The sequence below is a fragment of the Microcaecilia unicolor genome, chromosome 1, assembly GCF_901765095.1.
Source record: "Microcaecilia unicolor chromosome 1, aMicUni1.1, whole genome shotgun sequence".
NCBI classification, from domain to species: domain Eukaryota; kingdom Metazoa; phylum Chordata; class Amphibia; order Gymnophiona; family Siphonopidae; genus Microcaecilia; species Microcaecilia unicolor.
Window position 1 is genome coordinate 308,436,182 of NC_044031.1, and position 19,325 is coordinate 308,455,506.

General features: G+C 42.4%; 2 protein-coding genes across 3 annotated transcripts in view; one reads left to right on the forward strand and one right to left on the reverse strand.

Annotated features, from left to right (window-relative positions):
• Nucleotides 1–3,495, reverse strand: part of C1H22orf23 (chromosome 1 C22orf23 homolog) — a 137,922-nt gene extending 134,427 nt beyond the window's left edge. Inside the window, exon 1 of one of the 2 annotated variants that reach the window (XM_030208181.1) lies at nt 3,433–3,495. The gene's annotated coding sequence lies outside the window, so the exon portion shown is untranslated. The remainder of the gene's footprint in view (nt 1–3,432) is intronic. The other variant, XM_030208172.1, reaches the window with a different exon arrangement.
• Nucleotides 3,496–3,587: 92 nt separating this feature from the next.
• POLR2F (RNA polymerase II subunit F) lies at nt 3,588–18,622 on the forward strand. The gene is made up of 5 exons (XM_030208192.1): nt 3,588–3,708; nt 7,698–7,767; nt 17,032–17,162; nt 17,753–17,824; nt 18,396–18,622. The coding sequence occupies exons 1-5, from the start codon at nt 3,689–3,691 to the stop codon at nt 18,484–18,486; spliced, it is 384 nt and encodes a 127-aa protein (XP_030064052.1). The 5' UTR covers nt 3,588–3,688; the 3' UTR covers nt 18,487–18,622.
• Nucleotides 18,623–19,325: the final 703 nt, after the last annotated feature.

The following is a 19,325-nucleotide window of genomic DNA, read 5'->3' on the forward strand; positions in this document are numbered from 1 at the left end:
GCCAATATTTCCTAAATGTTAAAGAGGATTAAAATACACATAGACCATAATAAAAGGTTTACGCCTTTTATTGTAAAACAGAAAAACAAACAATAATCCCCCCAACAAAACAGTTCAATTATACAAAGAGGGAGAGAAAGAAAAAAAAAACATAAAAGAAGACCTAAGAAGGAAGTCCCAAAGATAACAGCAGGGCCAAGATGTAAGCAAAGTGATAGCAATCATCCTAGCTGGTGAGGGTGTGCTGAAACCTGGTTCCAGCTCACAGGTTCTAGGTAGGAGCCATCTTTTTCAAAGCATTGTGGAGGTTCTCAGGATGAAAATATCTCTGAAGGGCTAGCACTGACCCCCCCCCCACTAGCTTCACACTCTGACTGTGCCAGACCCCTCTGAGAACAGGTACAGAGGCCAGTGGCAAATAAAATTAAACACAATCTCCTCATCCCATGACAACCCACGTTGGTCCTGTCAGCACCTATAAGGCTGCTTTCCTCAGCAAAATTATAGTGTTACTGCACAGTTAGTCAACTTGATAAACAATAATAATTACATTAGTGATATATTTAACCAGATTACTAAATATATTTCGAAACTAGCATTTCAGAGTTAAGGTTGAGTAGAGTGATGTGGTAGCCGTGCTAGTCCACTTTTAAAGGTAATAAATAGAAATAAAACAAAACAGAGAAAAGAAAATAAGATGATACCTTTTTTTATTGGACTAAATACATTTTTTGGTTAGCTTTCGAAGGTAACCCTTCTTTAGATCAGAAATAAGCAAATGTTGATAAATATCTAGCCCATTATAAACCATAAAATTCTAATACCTTGTCACCCTCTTATCTACAGTCCATCTCTCCCTGTCTCTCATCCACCCAGCTCACCTGTTTCACACCTAACCAACCCCACTCTTTTCCTGTGAGACTGTCATTGGAATGCTTTTGTGCTTCACTTACATATACAGTGCAATCCGCTTAAGTGCAAGGGTCTGGGACCAAAGAAATGCATGCAGTTAACCGGAGTGTGCACTTAACCGTTGTGACCGAAAGAAGCTTGACATCTGATAAACATATGTACAGTACTGTTTATTATTATACATACAGTATACAGTCGTTAACTGACGTTAGGCTTACTTGAAGTAATCAGTTATAGTCCTCTGTCACTATTGGATCTGTGAGTTCCATAGACTATGGCTGCCAGGTGGTAAAAACTGTCATAGCACTGACATCCAGTGGCCTCCAGATAGGCCCGCATGGTGTTGAGACTCTCCAGGACTCTTGCAAAAGTGACAGGTTGTTGAATTTCGTCAGCATGTGCCTCGCTGCTCATTTCATCCTCTGTTTCATTATCAGCTGTTGTTAACCGCGTGTAGGCGCATATCTCGACATCAATGCTGTCGTCAGCTGTTTGTAGATCGTAATCAACAGCTACATAGCGATGAAACTCCTCTTCAGTAACACTGGCTGGGATGTCAATAACTGGTTCATCTGACACGTTTGCAACAGCTGCATCTGTTCTGTTTCATCCCGCTCCACATCCTTAACAAAGCTTGCCCGCTTGTAGCAGTTCACAATGGTTGCCTGTGTAACATGATTCCAGGCTTCTTTCTGCATATGTAGGGAATCCAACAGTGATAGATTACGAGCCAGTTCAACAGCATGTTTATCCTTGCCAGTCTGGTCATCCATAACGCTCATCAGACGATGTAGCACAAGAGCCCGATAATGTTGTTTGAAATTGGCTATTATACCCTGATCCATAGGTTGGATCAGAGAGGTAGTGTTTGGTGGCAGGAAGACCACCTTGATGTTAGACAGCCTGACATCATCCCTGTGTGCAGCACAATTATCACAAAGTAGCAAAATCTGACGCTTTTGTGCCCGCATTCTAGTGTCTAACTTCTTTAGCCACTGCTTCCAAATTTCTCCCATCATCCATGAATTTGCGTTAGCCTCGTATGACACAGGAAGTCGCTTAACTTTCTTGAAGCAACGGGGATGTTTGCTCTTTCCAATGATGAGGGGTTCCAACTTCTCACTCCCATTCATATTGCAGCAAAGGAGGATCGTCAGTCGATCCTTCGACGTTTTACCTCCAGTAGTTTCGGCATGTGTGACTGCAAGTGTTCCATCAGGAATCGTTCGCCAGTAGAGACCGTTTTCATCAGCATTGAAAATTTCACAAGGTGCAAACTCGTTCAAGATGGTAGGAAGATCTGAAACAACCCAATTTTCAGCACCAAAGTCATCAGCGTCTTGTTTCTCGCCATGCTGTTTCTTGAATTTTATGCTGTTCCTCTCCTTCCATCTTTCCAACCATCCAACAGTAGCTTTGAATTCAGTTAGTCCAAGACTTTCAGCTAGCTGGTTAGCTTTCTCCATAAGCAGTGGACCACTGACAGGAAACTGTCTGCTCCTGACTTGAGAAAATCACCAAGAAGAGCATCTTCTACCTCCTCAGCTTTTCCCGCCTGTTTTCGTTTCCGTTGTGGATTTGTATTGTTTTGCCAGTCTTCCAGAAGCTGGTCTTTCTGCTTCAAGACACATGAAATTTGACTGGAATTGACACCATATTCTTTAGCAATAGATGCTTGACTTTCTTTGTTTTCTAATTTTTTAAGAACTTCTATTCGTTCCGCCAGTGTTAAAGTCTTAGTTACGCCGCGGCGATGATGACCCCAGTGTACGCTCTAACAACATTCTTTCGCTTATTCTGCCTGTGGCAGTTAAAGGGGAATATGAAATCTTGTTGGTTGTCACGCACCAATTGGCTTCCATATTCCGTGCGCGCACTTATGCGGAGTCTTTCCTGCATTGGAGCGGTCTTGAACCATACATATAAGTGAATCTTGCACTTATCAGTGGTGCGCTAAACCAAAATTTATCCCCACAGAAATTGATGGTGGCAAAAACGGGACCGAAGTACGGCATGCAGTTAAACAGAGCACGCGCTTATCCGACATGCACTTAAATGGAGTGCACTGTACATATTTATCAGCATGTGCTTATTTCTGAAGAAGCAGGGTTACCTTCGAAAGCTAATCAAAAAATGTATTGTTTGTCCAATAAAAAAGGTATCATTTTATTTCCTTTTCTATGTTTTGTTTGACTTAAGGTTAGAACTCCAAGAACGCATTCCACTGCATTTTAGAACTGAATTGGTAAATTGTTTTGTTTACACTAAGCCTCTTAACGTTTAGGGATCCTCTGCGAACATCCCACCCCCCTTTAACCAAAATGTATCACCTTAGTATGTTTTTTTTTTTTTTTTGGGGGGGGGGGGGTTAACTTTTAATTTCTTGTGCATCAAAACAATGGCGACTGTGAATGACTCTAACAACGCCATCCCTCATCCCATTCCTTCCACCCCGAACCAGACTTCTGGCACTGGCACGTGTTACTGCGGTCAGACACACACACACTCTCTCTCTCTTACCTTCTCAGTGTGTCCGCAATTCGAAAACACTCTTCCTCTTCGCGGCGTCGGCGTCGGACGCTATCACCATGGAGACGAGGAGGGACACCAGGGGCGGGACCTGATTAGGCTTGGTTTCCGCTGACGTCTCTCCGGCCTGGAAGAGCTGACTGACGCAAGGTACTCGTCTGTCGCGTGCGGGGCGTTCTGGGCCTGTTTTGCGGGTTGCGACATTGGGTGACTGAGGCCGTGCGGAGGGAGCAGCAACTATAGCGTCATGTCGGACAACGAAGACAAGTGAGGAGTCGGAACGGTTGAATCGAATGTTTAGTGGGGAATGAATTGAAGTGGCCACATGCCGCCAGTTACCTCATTAGCATGTCTCCATATTTTGGTTCTTGTATAAGGGGCACAGGCTGAGCTTTATTTGTTACTAAACGGAAAGCTTTTAACTGTGTAAAGGTCTTAGTAGGATCATTTCCCTAGTGAAACGGGTAGCAGAATGTTAATTTTTATTTATTTATTAGATTTGTATCCTGCACTTTCCCTCTAAAAGCAGGCTCAATGCGGCTTACATAGTAATAGGTAACAGAATTTTGTTATGTAAAGTAGGAAATTAAGTATAACATAGTAATAGGATGGATGGGTAGGTAGAGACAGCTGATAGAGAGGAAGGTAAGGTCAATGTCGTTTTCTCTTCGGTATACCCCATCCCCTTGTACAGGCTCATTTTCTGCAGAAGGTAAAGCAGGGAACAAGGTAAATGATTGATCCAAACATCATCTTCCTGGACGCGTAAAGTAGGAGGTATTTTGTTATTTGGGATTGGAGTTGAGTTGAAAGCGGAGAGAACACATAAAACTCTCTCCCCCTCCCCCCCACCCGACTCAATTTGTATCCGGCCTGCTTTTCTCTTTAAAAAACGGAGAGCGGAGGTCTCCTGAGGTTGTGAGACAGTGTACCTCACCTTTGTGAATACTTTATGTCCATGCCCTTAAAAAGCATAACAAGTGCTAGCCCAACAAATGATCTCTGACGTATTTGGATAATTTCTTAAAAGAAAGGTCCATAATCCATTGTTAAGATGGGGCTACTGTTGGAAATAGGATACTGGGCTCGATGGACCTTTGGATCTTTTCCAGCATGGCGGCTTATGTTCTTATTCTTATATAATAGGGCCCTCATGATCAAAAGCCCCGCGCTGTTCCAAACAGCACTCGAAAAATAGTGCTGGAACAGCGCGGGGCTTTACCGCACGGATGATCAAAAATAAAGCATGCAAATTTAAGCAGCGCAATTATCTTTGATCATCAGGTAAAAGTGCGGGCGAATTGTGCATGCTCAGCACAATCCTCCCGCACTTGTTTGACAGGCCTGGGCTGTGAAAAGCCCAAACCTGTCAAACACAGGGGCTGGAGGTCCATGGGACCACCAGGCCTGACTACCCCTGTGCCAAGTATGAAAAAACGGGGGCTGGAGGTCTGGCGGACCGACGACCCCCCCCCCCCCCCCCCCCATCATGTTCAGGAAGGGCTGGAGATCCGGTGGGTCTCCAGCCCCCTCAAACCCCCAGAAAATGTCAAGTGGCCGCTGCCGGCCAAACCCTCTCCCACCCTCCCACCCACCCCTACCTTTAGTTGGAGGAGGGACGCAGCCTGCCTTCCTCCTCTTCCAGTCGACGCCACCGCAAAATGGCGGCGCCCATCCCTGCCAATTGCATCCTGGGATGCGCTGGGCGGGGCTACAGACCAAGGAAATCTGCATGCTGGACAGGGCTCACCATTCCTCCCCAATGATCGGCAAACCCTAACGCTAGCTCGGAGCTGGCGTAGAGTTTGCTGCGGCCAGCGACCCAATCTTTGGCGCGCTGGACGCTGATCATTGGGGATGAATGCGTTAAGCGCTGATTAGCATGCATTTGCAGGCTACTTACGCTAAGAGCCCTGTTTAGCATGCATTTGCATGCTACTTGCGCTACGAGCCCTCGAGTGCATTGTTTCACGCGCTCGAGGGCTCTGATCATGGATCGGCAGCAAACTCCGGTGCTAGTATGGCGTTAACAGCCTCTAGCACCGGAGTTTGCTTTTGGTCATGAGGGCCTAGGTTAGCTGGGCCACTGGACTGGGGTGGGCAAACTTTTTGTTTGAAGGCTAGTCTTGGGATTCCTAACTTGTTGGTTGGGGCTGGTGGGGTCCTTGATTCCCATTGAGGTCAGTTAGGGCTACATATGCTAGCACATGTATAATACGCATTAGTAAATATTGCCCATAGTGGACATTATAAAGTGTGCTATGCAGTTAACATGGGGGTTAGCATGCGCTGTCAGTGTCAGCATATGCTTACATTAGCAGTTAATGCAGCAGGATGATGCTTAACACCTGCTAACTTGAATAAGGTGGAAATTGGTATGGGGTGTTAACTGTTTAGACAACAGGTAATGCAGACCAGTTAACCCAACTTCAGTAGGTAGTGTTAAGTGCATCTGTGTTTTCTGCAGTGCAGTTAATGTGTGCTGTGTTTTCTCCATGTTAGCTGCATAGACAGATGTTGGGATGCCCCTAACAGTTTACACAGAGGCTTTGCAGTTACTTTGTGGTAAATTGCAAAACTTTAACAGACTTTAATAAAAAGATGTGGAGTGGAGGAGTGGCCTAGTGGTTAGGGTGGTGGACTTTGGTCCTGAGGAACTGAGTTCAATTCCCGGCACAGGCAGCTCCTTGTGACTCTGGGCAAGTCGCTTAACCCTCCATTGCCTGCCACATAGAGCCTGCCATGAGTGGGAAAGCGTGGGGTACAAATGTAACAAAAAAAAAAAAAAAAGATCGTGTCAGTGGGCCTGTTTGGTGATGAAGGAAGGGTTCAGGAAATAGGCACAAACTGGTGGGTTTAGGCCCTGACTCTAGTTTGCCCACTCTTGCGCTATGAAATATCTAACAGATCTTTTAATTAGAAAATTTTTGTCCTGTAACTCGTTCCCAGATGTAGGAATTGGTGATCCCTACATTTTCTTGGCTAATGATTGTTAATGGGTCTGTTCTGCAGTAAATTGTCCAAATCTTTTTAAAACTTAGCAGTGCCATTAATATTGACCAAATCATCTAGTACAAAAATTCTACAGTTGGCATGCTGAGTGAAAATTTGTTTTAAATTGTCTACACTTCTGCACGTTGTTCCTACTTTCTTTATTTTAAGGACATTCTGGCAACATGGTTAAGACTGGTGTGCTGCAGCAGCAACCATATAGAAACTAAAGCCGTAATAGGCTAATCTATCCTGAGTCTCCATAGCTTCAATCTGCAGACTTCTCTGCTGCTGCTGCTGCTGCAGCAGCACAGCTGTAAACAAATGTCTGCTAGTGCAGTTCAAAGCTCAAATGAAAATTTAAAAAAAAAATGCGGAGAGCAAATTTTTGTTTAACATTTAAAATTCCTGTTATTGTTCCTGTCAGGAGACCTATCAGCAATCAGGTAATAATAAAGTTACTGGGTATTTATGGGAGCAAAAACATATTCCAGAGTGGCTAATAGACAAATAGTAACCTTGTGGTTTACACAGGTTGTGTGTTTTGAGGCACTTGATTGTCACCCTTGTTGCTCTAGCCTCCAGAGAATATTATAAAGCCTTAGATGGACGTCTCTGCTTATTCATTGTACATCTTGTGTAAGGTATCTGGACCAAAGAAGCAGTGGAGCCCAACTGTAAGGGACAGCCAGTGAGAATGCAAGATCTGCTTGATGTCCATATGTATTTTTACCATATCTTTTGTATTCTTGATCTCTTGGCTTTCTACTTTTCTGAAGCACCTCAGCCTTGAAGGATACTTTTTACATTTTCTGTTTTGACAGTGAGGCTTAAGGGTTTACCATTTTGCTAGAAGGTCAATACCATTTCTTATAGGAGGCAAGAACAGCAATTTGTTTCAGACTGGGCTGCTCAAGCAAAAGAGGATTTTCTATTTTTTTCCATACTGTAGTGTGTCATTTTGATTTGAATAAGATGCAGAGCCCCCAAACTGGATGTTAAGTGCAGGTATAGTAGCAGTTGTTTTATAAATGTGATACAAGGTTTTATTATTGTATACTGTTCTGAGCATACTCATGGAATGTATTATATATTATAATGGACAATAAATTAGGTTAGACTATGGCATTATCCATTTACTGATGAATGGCAAGGGTTGCATGTTATTGTCTTAGGGCACTGGGATGAATGAATAGCACAGTTTGGGAAATAAGTCTGTTCTTCAGCTTTTAATAGAAGTGTGACTTTCTTTTCACTGCCCACAGTTTTGATGGAGATGATTTTGATGATGTCGAAGAAGATGAAGGACTGGATGATCTGGACAATGCTGAAGAGGTGAGTTGCCCGCAGATCTTTACCATCCTTTTTAAAACTTGGGCATTCAGCCATCTCCAGAGTTCGAGTTGTGGATTATTCTAGTGCATAAATTGTTACTGTTCAATTTTTAGCTTTTTGTGTTACATTTGAACTGTTTTTTCCCTTTAACACCCCCTCCTCCTCACCTGTCCCAGATAGCATACCTGGAGAACACTTATATTTCACTGGTTCTAAAGGCTGCAAGGAGCAAAACTGATGAGGTAACAGAGGCTGGTCCATTGGAAGAGAATGGTGGGGAGGGACTAGGAGTTGTCAGAAATTTTAGAAGTTTAAAAGGGGTTTACACCTCCTTACCAAAGATTATGTACCCCTGTAATAGGGTGATCTGGGTAGTAGTAAAAAATCAAACGCAAAGAGACAAAACGTACCACCAAAGTTGCCAAACAGGAAATAACCACACCAGTGGCGTAGCTAGGTAGGGCGCCAGGGGGCCGCTCCCCAAAACGGAATTCTTCTGGTGCCTATTTATTTTCGTTGTGTAGCACTGAAAATGTGCGCCGGCGGAAGTCCGCTCTCGCTCCCCTTGCACCGTCAACCTGGCTACGCTTCTGAACCACACCAGGAAAGCTCAGTTGGTGACACACTAAAATGCTAACAATATGGTCAAGACATACAAAGTTTGTCTAGTTTCTCTTTAGTCCTAGCAAGGGACTAAAGCAAAACAAGGGTAACTAAAATTGCATCCTTCAGTAACTTACTGATGATTTTAGTACAAAGATGGTTTGCCTAATGTCCTGGGTTTAAGTAGTAAAACCTTACCCCTATTTTGTGAGGTATAAGAGGTTGTTAGTCTTTGGCTTAATTCATTATCATAATTGCTGGTTGAGAGAAGGCTCATTTGTGAGTATTTCTAACGGTGCAAGAATGTTTTTATCTCTGAGAGGCAGTTGCAGAAATGTGGCCATATCAAGTTTTGGAGCTTATTTTTAGAGCATATGGACATCTCAAAATGCCTCAGTGAATGTCTATGTGCTTGAAATGTCCAACTCCTGATTTTGCAAGGGCAGAAAATGGATGTCCAAATAGCAATGGAGGTGTGTTTTGGGCAGGACTGGGGAGGTTCAAAAATCAGGATGATAGCAATTACGAACAGGAACAAAACACCAAAGTCTAAAAAGGACGTCCTAAGTTAGACCTGTTTCAGTCACGTCCAGGTACAGAAAGGTGCTCTGATTGGGTAGCTGACCAGTGGAAGCTTCCCTCCTTCCTCTCACCTGAAAGTGAAACTGAAAGGGGATACCAGGCTCTATGACAACTTCAGGTATTATGGGCATTTTTAACAAAGCAGGAACTAAGTCTGAGGAATAGCCTATTGGTTAGTACAGTGAACCTTAGAACCAAGTTTAAATCCCACTTTTACTCCTTTTCATTTTTTTTTAGAGCTCTCCAGGCTATACTATACGTAAATATATAAGCTACCTGCCAACCTGAAGCTCTGTTGAAGTGGTGTACATTCAGGTACCATAAGTATTTATTTTTCTGTTCCTGGAGGACTCACAATTACAAAGTGTGTTAAAATGGTATTTGAACCTGATGTCTATTTTTAAAGTCCACTGCACTAACCACTAGGCTGCCCCTCTGCTCTGCAAGGATGTCTGTGTAGACATTAAGAATACTGCCAGACAGACGTTGTCTATGTAGACATTCTAAGAGTACTGCCAGACAGACGTCCTTGTCTCTGCTTTTTTTGCCATTCATACGTTGGACGTTCCAGTTTTTTAAATGGTTGTTCATGCTGGACGTCCATCTCATGGATTTTTGAACAGGAAATCATGATACATTTTCTGTTGGAAAGTACATGTGAGATGGATGTCTGTTGTGGACGTTGAGCTGGATGTCTCTATTCTGATGGGCATCTTTTCAAAAATACCCTGCTTTGTGTCTTGATTATATTGTCAGCTGTTTGGTTTGTCACTAACTGGGCTTTCCTGGCATGGTTATTTCCTGTTCAGTCATGATTTAAAAAAAATATATAATGTCTTTTGCGCCATAGAGCTGGGGATACTCTTTTGGATGGAGAAGGTTTAAGGATAGGCTGAATAGCCAATGTGAGCATTGCTTTTAAATTGTTGGACATCAGTGGCAATTATAAAAGATATTTTTGCTTGTAATATTAAAATATTCATTGGTTTCTTATCTTTCACTGTGGAATTTATCTTTAATAAATGGGAAGGATAGCTCCTTCCTTCATATACCTACGTGGTAGAACATAGTATGTTGGACATACAAATATGAAGTTGTTTCAGCCTAAAACTATAATAGACAAACATTTCAGGAAAGTTTTGTAGATCATTCTGTAACCGAGATAGTAATTGCAACCATACAGCAAGAAAGGTTCTTCTGTCTTTAGATAAAAACCATGTTGTACAATATGGTAGTGATATTTTCCTAGACAGGTTAATGTTTATGTTCACCAAATGGAAATTGTATAAAAAAATTTCTTTTGTCTTCAATAAAAAAAATATTTGAATACATAAAACAGCTTGTATAGTTGACAGCTGGGAGGTATTCTTAGCTCAAGGGTGGGCAACCGCAGTCCTCGAGGGCCACAACCCAGTCAGGTTTCCATAATGAATATGCATGAGATCAATTTGGATACAATGGAAGCAGTATATGCAAACCAATCTCATACATATGTGTTGTGGAAAACTTACCTGGGTTCTGGCCCTCAAGGAGTGTGGTTGCCCACCCCAGCCTTAGCTAGAGCAACATGGTGGCAACTGGGCAAACTTATGTTGCTGTGTAAAATTCAAGGGAGTGGATATGTGGTTGTAATAAATGATGGTAACAGCAAAAAGAGGAACACTACTGTAACTCTAACTCAAATAATTAAAAATCAACACATGAAGAGTCCAGTGTAAGTGCTTAATCAAATAGTCAACACGATGTATTTAAAATTTTCGATCTTTCCTTTATTTTCAAATATTCTCTTCTTTTGGCCACCGCCGAGCCATAGTCAAGTGCTCAACAACTTTTTATTATATACAAAAAGAAGAGAATATTTGAAAATAAAGGAAAGATTGAAAATTTTAAATACATCATGTTGACTGATTAAGCACTTACACTGGACTCTTCATGTGTTGATTTGTAATAAATGATGGACACCTTAGATTCCAAAGAAATTCAAAACTATAATAAAATATATTTAGTGAAAATATAAGACTAAGATAAGTAGTAAAAGGATTAGAGCCCTAATCAGCAGTCCAGCTATATGCTTGGTTTTGGCTGGCTGTGTTGTGCGTACCCTTCATTCTGATATTGTCTGTTTAGTTCTTCAGTGCATTTGTTATACTGGAGGTGGGCCAGCTCTAACGCAGGTACAGTCCTAAGTCTCACCTCTACTCCAGGTATTTGCTGCTGGGATTTATTGGATCACCATCTCTAATTGTAATCACATAAACCCAGGAAATCGGAAAAGTCCCTGCTTATATAGAAGATTTTTGACACTTGTTCTGATCACATTGTTGCTGATCACAATCCAGTGAGTCCTATCATGGGACATATCTGGATTTGAGGTTGAGGTTAAGGGTCATGATTACCTGGTCTGTCTCTAGTTTAAAGATGCTGCAGGTAAAAATCCTGCTCTTTTCCCCAGAGAGAAGGTAAATCTTCACCATTTTTATTTGGATTTGGCTTACGCCTTTTCTAGTTGTAATTTAAGGCAAGTTACATTCAGGTGCAGTAAGTATTTCCCTGTTCTGGAGGGCTCACAGTCTGTTTTGTACCTGAGTTAATGAAGGGTTGAATAACTTGCTGAAGGTAACAAGGAGTGATCAGCAAACCAACAAACTTGGTTAGGAGAAACCAGGTAATGGAAACAAAAGAGAATAGAAAACTAGTATGGCAATAACCAGTGACTCAGTGTGGCTATGTTTTGATGCTTGCCTGGATCAGAGATGTGATGGTGTCTGTAAAACATTTAGAAACAAATATACATCTCAAAACATTACAGTTATAAATATTGTCATGCTGCCCCTCCCAGGACAGGTAGGGTCCACGTTGAAAGGGCTTCTTAGCCCACGGGAGTCATCTCCACCATTCCTGCTCTGAAGGGCCCAGAGCTATTCAACCATAAAGGATCTCCAAAAGGAAGTCATCCAGTAACAGTTCACCAGGGGTTTTAGCTCTGTCACTCAGTGAAGTGGAAAAGAAAAAAAAAATTACTCTCAGAAGTTGCTTAGAGTTCTTTTTAATCTCCTTACCAAATGGAAACAAAAATTGCAAAATTCCTCCAAGTCTTTTCAATAGATAGAACAGTTTAGTAAACAGGCCCTTAGTTTGAATATTTCTTTCTACTGAAGTGCACTCATTTTTAGTGCGTGCACAAAATTAGTGCATGCTAACTGTGTAGGCACCCATAGGAATATTGTGGGCGCCTACACAGTGCACGCTAATGGTTAGCATCCATGCACTAAAAATGCTAACACGCCTCTAGCGCAGCTTAGTAAACAGGGCCCCAAGTCCACTACCAGCTTATGAAAATTTAGTAACACCTCGCCTCAAACAGTTTTCAACCAAGTGCCTTAAGATTCAAACAAAAAACAAAACATCCAGAGCTTCCTTCAGCCTAGTCGCTTTCAAAACAAAAGGGAGACAAAATTTGAATTCAGAGTCCAAGTTTCTTTTTCTAAAACTTTTTTCCTGCCCATGGAGCACAAGCAAAGAGAAACAGAAAAAAAATAGAAAAACTCACTTTAAGTTTCAAAAATGTTCAAGCTCTGTGTCCTTATTGCTTGCCCATTCAGTAGTAACCTTTAGTTTTTCTTCTTCTTCAATGTCCGGCACCGTCACCCTTCTGTCTGGGTTTCTTATTGGCCAAGAGTAAACTGGATTGCGCCTCCTACTCCTCCCCCAGGGTGAAAAATCCTTGCATTCCATTATGGATTCCCATTTGTAGGTGTTCTTTCCTGCTGTTGAGCATTATGCTTAAGGGGTCTGCTGTTTTGACACAGCTTTTCTAAGTGCTCCTGGAATTCTTTAGAGGGGAAACTTCTTACTCTCCCTAATTGGGGACCTCCTGTCTGTGCCACAATATATAAACTTTGTCTTTCATATTTTCGGAGCTGCCAAGGGGGCCCAATTTTTGAGAGGGAGATTATGGGACACGCCTGCAACCCAACCCATTCTGTCCTGCCCCACCCACTCCACTTCCTGGCTCCACCCCCTGGCACACCTTAGTTCCGCAGTGTTCTCTTCTTCCAATTCTTCGCAACACCAACGAGCAACTTTTCCCTCCGTCGGCAGCAGGAGATGCCTTAATAAAATTTCATCTCTTATGGCTGCAGAACCAGTCTTGCAGTAAGAGCTCTGAGATTTTGAAGCTTGTATTACAAGACTGGTCTTATCACAAATGCGTCTTCTGCTGCTGATGGAGGGGAGCAGAGATGCCAAGGATAGCCCATCCAAAAGCTAGATTTGTATGATATCAGGCCAGTGGGGTTTTTTTTTCCCTTGGACCCAGCCATGTCTTAAACCAGATCTGGCAGATGTACATTCCAAATACTGACATATTCTAATCAATAAATAGAAAATAAAATTCTTTGTTTTACCTTTGTTGTCTGTCAGTTTATTTTTCTAATTATGCTGACCCAGTCTTTGGTTTCTGCTTTTCCCTTAACTCTCTTTTCTTTAGTCTCCTTGTCCATTTTGACATTTTTTTTTCTGTCTGTGATCACTATCCATCTTCCCTCTGTTTATAACCATCCTGTCCAGCATCTTTCCTGTTCCTACCCTACCCCTCCCACCACATTCAGCATCTCCACTCTCTCTATTAATCTGCTGTCCAGTATTGCTGTTCTGTGTCCCTGTCCTCATTTGGCCAGGACCACCACTCTTGTCCCTTTGCCCCACCCCTACATGTCGAGCATCACCCTTCTGTCCTCCTTGTCCCTCCCCATGTTGAGTATTGCCCCTTTGTGCTCCTTATTCCATCCCATGTTGCACCTCCCCCTAGAGCCAGTATGTCTCCCTTCCCTTCTGTCCTCCTCCCCCCAACCCAGGGTGCAGCATGTCTTCCTCTCTCTGTATTGTTCTCTCTTGCCTTCTTCCAGACCCCTCTCTGTGTTCAATATCTCTCTCTCTTTTCCCTTCTTGTCCACCTCCCTGAAAATCCAAGAATCCAACCTCTTCTCATTCTTTCTCCCGTTCCCACCCTCAGATCCAGTATATCCCCTGCAGGTCCCGGTATTATTCCCCCCCCCCCCCCCCCCAGATCTCACCGTCTTTTGCTGCTTCAGACATCCAAGCTTCCGTTAGGTCACCAGCAGTAGCAGCACTCTACTTGAGCTGTTTCTAGCCTGCTTGTGGGGCTCTCCCTCTGTCAGGTCCCACCCTTCTGATGTAACTTCCTGTTTTCGGAGGGCAGGACCTAATAGAGGAGAGATACCGCAGGCTGGCCAGCCGGAGACAGCACGGGTGGAGTACTGCCATCACCAGTGATCTAACACAAATTTGGAAGTTAGAGGGAGTGATAAGATGGCTGGATCGGAGCAGAGAAGAGGGAGTGAGGAACACTGGACTGCAGGAGAAGAGAGAGAAAGGGGAACTCTAATATCTTCCTGCCTTGAGGCTGCTCAGCGGGAGTTTTTCTTTCCCCAGTGGGAATGTGGGAGATGACCTGCAAAAGCGGGAGTCTCCCACTGAATTCGAGAGACTTGGCAGGTCTGTATTTTTATGTAAAACAAACCATACTGATGACAAAATAAGAACATTCAAAGCATGTATAAAAAGATTTGAACATGTGTAACTTAAAAAATAAGCGTGAGGAAAAAAAATGTTTTGACATACTGTGTAAAGAGAGAATAAAAAGTATTCTGAAAAAATCATGATAAAGTATGCTAAATGACAGGTGTGTGATAAAAGGCATAATTTCTGTCAGCCATAGTGAAAGCTTCAAAAAGAGGGGGCAATATGACCTCAGAAGAACAAACAACTTTATAAAACTAGGATTGCATTTGATTATAGTTCTTAATTGCACGGCATAGCCGGCAGTCTACAGGAGTGGGGGCATGCATTTCCTCTCCCTCTCCCCTCCCCCACTACATTAGGTATCAGCTGGTGGGGATACCGAAGTCCCACCAGTAGAAGAAATCCAGTGCCAAAGCCACCCCCTTCCTCCTTGTACTGCCTCGGGAGTAAGGAAGTCAGAAGGGTGCCTCCAGCTGCCGATTCTGGCATGCCCTGAGCATGCTCAGTTCTTGCATGAACTGAGTATGCATGGGGAGTGCAAGCGTCAGTGGATGGAGGCATGCCACTGACTTTCTCATTCCTGAGGTAGTAAGGAGGAAGGGAGTGACTGAGGCCACCAGCCATTGAACAGGTAATGCAGCTTTGGAGGGGGCTTGAGCCCATGGTGGGGGACTCAATGTGAGAATCTAAGTGAGTCTGGCCTTATACATTTGTTGATGGGAGGCTCCAAGAAGCATGACATCCTGTAGGAACTGTTGTAGGGGCTCATTTTACAATCCAAATCATTGCTGCACAGTGGAATGATACAGTGCTGCCATGATATTTTGCCTGGTCAGTGGATACTATATATCTTCAGGCACTTAACATTTTTTCATAGTATGGCTAAAATCTAGCACCTGCTGAAATTCTTCCTCTGAAAGAGTCTAGCTGTACTTGGTGTATTCTGAAAGGGACTAAGTACTTGGCATTAAAAAGGCAAACTAGAAATGCCTAATATTAAATTAAAATCAAGTCAAGGTGGATTGCAAAGAGTGTAATACAAACATTTACCATAAAACAAACATTAAATTCAGTATAAAACATAACTCGGTATTTTTAGTTTTTATTTTTTTAATATTAAATAAATCTCACACTGTCTTGCGAGACTCAACTGTAAATTTACTTCTTTGAACAGCAGAGGAAGAGGACATGGCCAAACATGATGCCACTTTCATCTTCTTGCTGGGTGATCCTTATAGTGTGTGTGTGTGTGTGGGGCGGGGGGGGGACGTGGGCAGGGAATTGGTATAGATAGGCTGGGATGGGGTTGTTTAATGCGAAAGAGGGATGGGGGAGCATGTTGGGATTAAGGCGTTGGGATGAAGGTTGTGTGACATGGGAACTGGGGGATAGGATGTGTTTTATATCACCTTTCGTGAACCAAACTCAAAGCAATTTTACAATAAATACAGTAATCGGATACATCATGAGTTAAAATACAGCTATAAAATCGTTCATCTCTGCAACGGTTGTGTTAGGTGAGTTGCCAGGAGAGATTCAAAATATGAGAGGATACATTTGATTTTTAGTACTGAGCTGCAACACTATTTCCCTTTTGCATCTCACACAAAGGAATTATTTTTCCCTACACTACTTGGTTATTCTTCTTTACAGGAGTTGTGTGTGTGTTTGTGTGGAAGGGGCACTGGGGATCAGGGTGGATGGGGTCAATATATGTGTGGGCACCTGGGATGGGAGCGGAAAAGGAACTGGAGGTTGAAAGAGGGAAGGAGGGAGGGTTGGTGACAGTAGTGGGAAGAGGGGAGGTAGAGATGTGAGGGGAGCAGGGCTGTATACCTTTCTTTTTGCTTTCTTGAACGTATTGCTCCCCCCCCCTCAAAGATGCTAGAACTACCACCAACTTCCCCAAAGGATCCCTGAATGTCTGTCCCTCCTTCTCCACCCCTTTTCCTAATCCTATCATCTCCATATTTTCCCTCTTGTCTCCCCATCCCCTCTGCTTGTCTCTCGACATTGATAGATGAAATTCCTCACCCATTAAAGTCCCTAGAGAAGAAAATTAAGTATTCAGACACAGCAAGATTGGAAAACAACTTTATTTTTATTAAACAAATTTACATAAATGGACAAAATAATTCAAATGTATATGTGCTGCAAAATATTCTGTTGCTGTGGAATCTACCCTAATATGTTGCAGGCAAGTGAGGGTTGTAGTCACAGAGTACCTGGCAGAGCGAAGACTGGCAGCCAGAATTTCCTAACTTGCCTCTTCCCATTCCATCATGGATCATCTTTTCCCGTATGGGTCCTAGTGGCTTTCTGTTTACCAAACACTTACTTGACTTCCCAAACTGTGGGTCATAGTCTTAAATGGGGGTGCAAAACCTGCTTTGGTGTCCTGACCTGAGCGAGTTGTAAATAACGCATAGGCTCACATCTCTGGTTATTGCATGCTGTCTGACTGCAATAATGGAGTTGTGGCCACAGAAAGTTTGATAAGCATGTTACATGATCTTTCCTCTTTGCTTTTCTCAGGAGGACCAAGAGAACATTGAAATCCTGCCCACAGGAGAGGGGCAGCAAGCCAATCAGAAGCGAATCACCACACCTTACATGACAAAGTATGAGCGTGCCCGAGTCCTTGGAACCCGTGCCCTCCAGATAGCGTAAGTACTCTGCAACAATGCTAGAAAGAGTTGGATGCCTGCAGGTTCTGTCGTCATATACCACCATGTCAGGCTGCACAAATTTCTACTTTTCCAGGTTGTGAGCATGGCTGCTTCTAACCTCTACTGACTGACTGCTCCATACCTGTCACTTAAAAAAAAAAATGTAAGAAACAAAAACATAAAATAAAAGCGGGCCATGTGTCCTGATAAGAAGTAAATGTAGAACTTCTGTAGAATTGAACCTGTTGAAGCACCTAAGTATCTTTCGCTTACTCTGACCTGCAGTTTTTCAGAATTAGGCTGCATTTTTTTATCCTGAATCTGGAGTACCATCTAGTGGCAACATGTTATCACTACATGTGCAGCTTTATTATATTTAAAATATTTATACAGTGTTTGCAGAGTTGACCACTGTGTGTAGATAATGTGCAGGAAGCAAAGTTAAAGGGAAGAGGCGTGTGGTGAGTAGTATAGGTTGAAATACTGGGAGACCTTGCCTTTCAGCATGGAGCTATCGTTTTCCCTGTTGCTTAGCTGTATCCTCTAGGTTCAAATTGAGTTTATTTAGGATATTTTCCTTTCTGTAGGATGTGTGCACCTGTGATGGTAGAGCTGGAAGGAGAGACAGACCCTTTACTGATTGCGATGAAAGAACTAAAGTAAGTATTGAGGTAGGATAAGGGAGGCAAAAGTCCACCTGCTCCTTGTAACACAACATCAACTTCGCAGACTTCTAATGGATGTAGTAGGGGCCAAAACAGAGGCAGAATACATACATATATGGGATAGATGCAAAGGAACCTTAGTGGAAGAGAGAGGGAAAGGACCACAGTGATTAGCACAGTAGATGAGCACAAATGAGCCATCTGAGTGGGCCAAATGTCCCGCTGACATCGTACATTATTCTGTGTAATGTGTTCTGAAGAATTCACCATCTTTCTGTCCTTGGCACATACACTTGTACTAGTGGGTCCTAACCGTTGCCTGGCTTTTGGCTTGGAATAGTTTCATTATCTCTCTGGACACCATCCCTAACTGTCAAGATAGTACAAGAGCATCCTGCCTTGCTTACATTCATGGTATGGTGTGGCTCAGGAGAAGGAGCTTCAAATATTCTTTTCACCAAAAGAAAAGCATGGGAAATGTTAATTTTATTGGTTCTAATTGACTGATTTGTAAAAACACAAAAGTTCAGAAATATTGCAGCTTTACTGTTTTACCTTTACTCAGAGCCAGAAAGATCCCTATTATCATCCGCCGATACCTACCGGATGGGAGTTATGAAGACTGGGGTGTGGATGAGCTAATAATCACAGACTGATCTCTTCTGCTCTTTGTTTTTTTCTTCCTTTCTCTTGATGGTTTCTTGTACTGTTTACATTTAATTTAAAAATCTAATGTTTTTAACTTGTATAGAATTTATTTTTCAAAAATGTTGTTATAATAAAAAAAATTAAAGGGAAGAATGCTGTAGTAAATTATTTTTAACAAATTCTTGTGACTCAGCTTCACCTCAGACTGTACAAATATCTCTCTTGCTTCACTGTCAACATCACTTACATCCTGTAAGTCCCTGAGGGTTATACAGATTCAGTTTTTACACTTATATAGATAAAGTATAAAAAACAGCTATGCCATAATCCTCTGTTTACTCAGATCAGGGTCATGAGCTTGTGATGAGCTGGCAGTTCAGTATATAATAGCCTGTGTGATCACTGCCACCTAGTGGACAGGAGGCACCAAGGAGTTTAGTGCAGAAAGGGAGCCTCCTTTTGAGGCTGACCAACTAGGATATGTGAATTCCCTTGTATTCCACTACAATACAAAAGAAAACTGTTGAGAACTAAAAGACCTTACTGATGACCTCTAATGAATGTATAAGTATTTACTTTGGTCCTTTGAGGACTGTAGTCATGTCTGATTTTCAAATTAACCTGATTCTTAGAGCAAATGTTTGAGTATTCTAAAAACCAGAAAGGGTTTTGATTCTTGACTTGCAATGAATACTTGTCTAATTCATATTAAGTCTTCTCTTATGACTGAGAATCACAACGCTGCATATTACTAACAGAGTTAGTTAATTATAGCTGTAATCACCTTTGTTAATATTGGGATTGCTCCAGTACCACTAAGAAAATATAAAGCACCTGTCTGGAACAA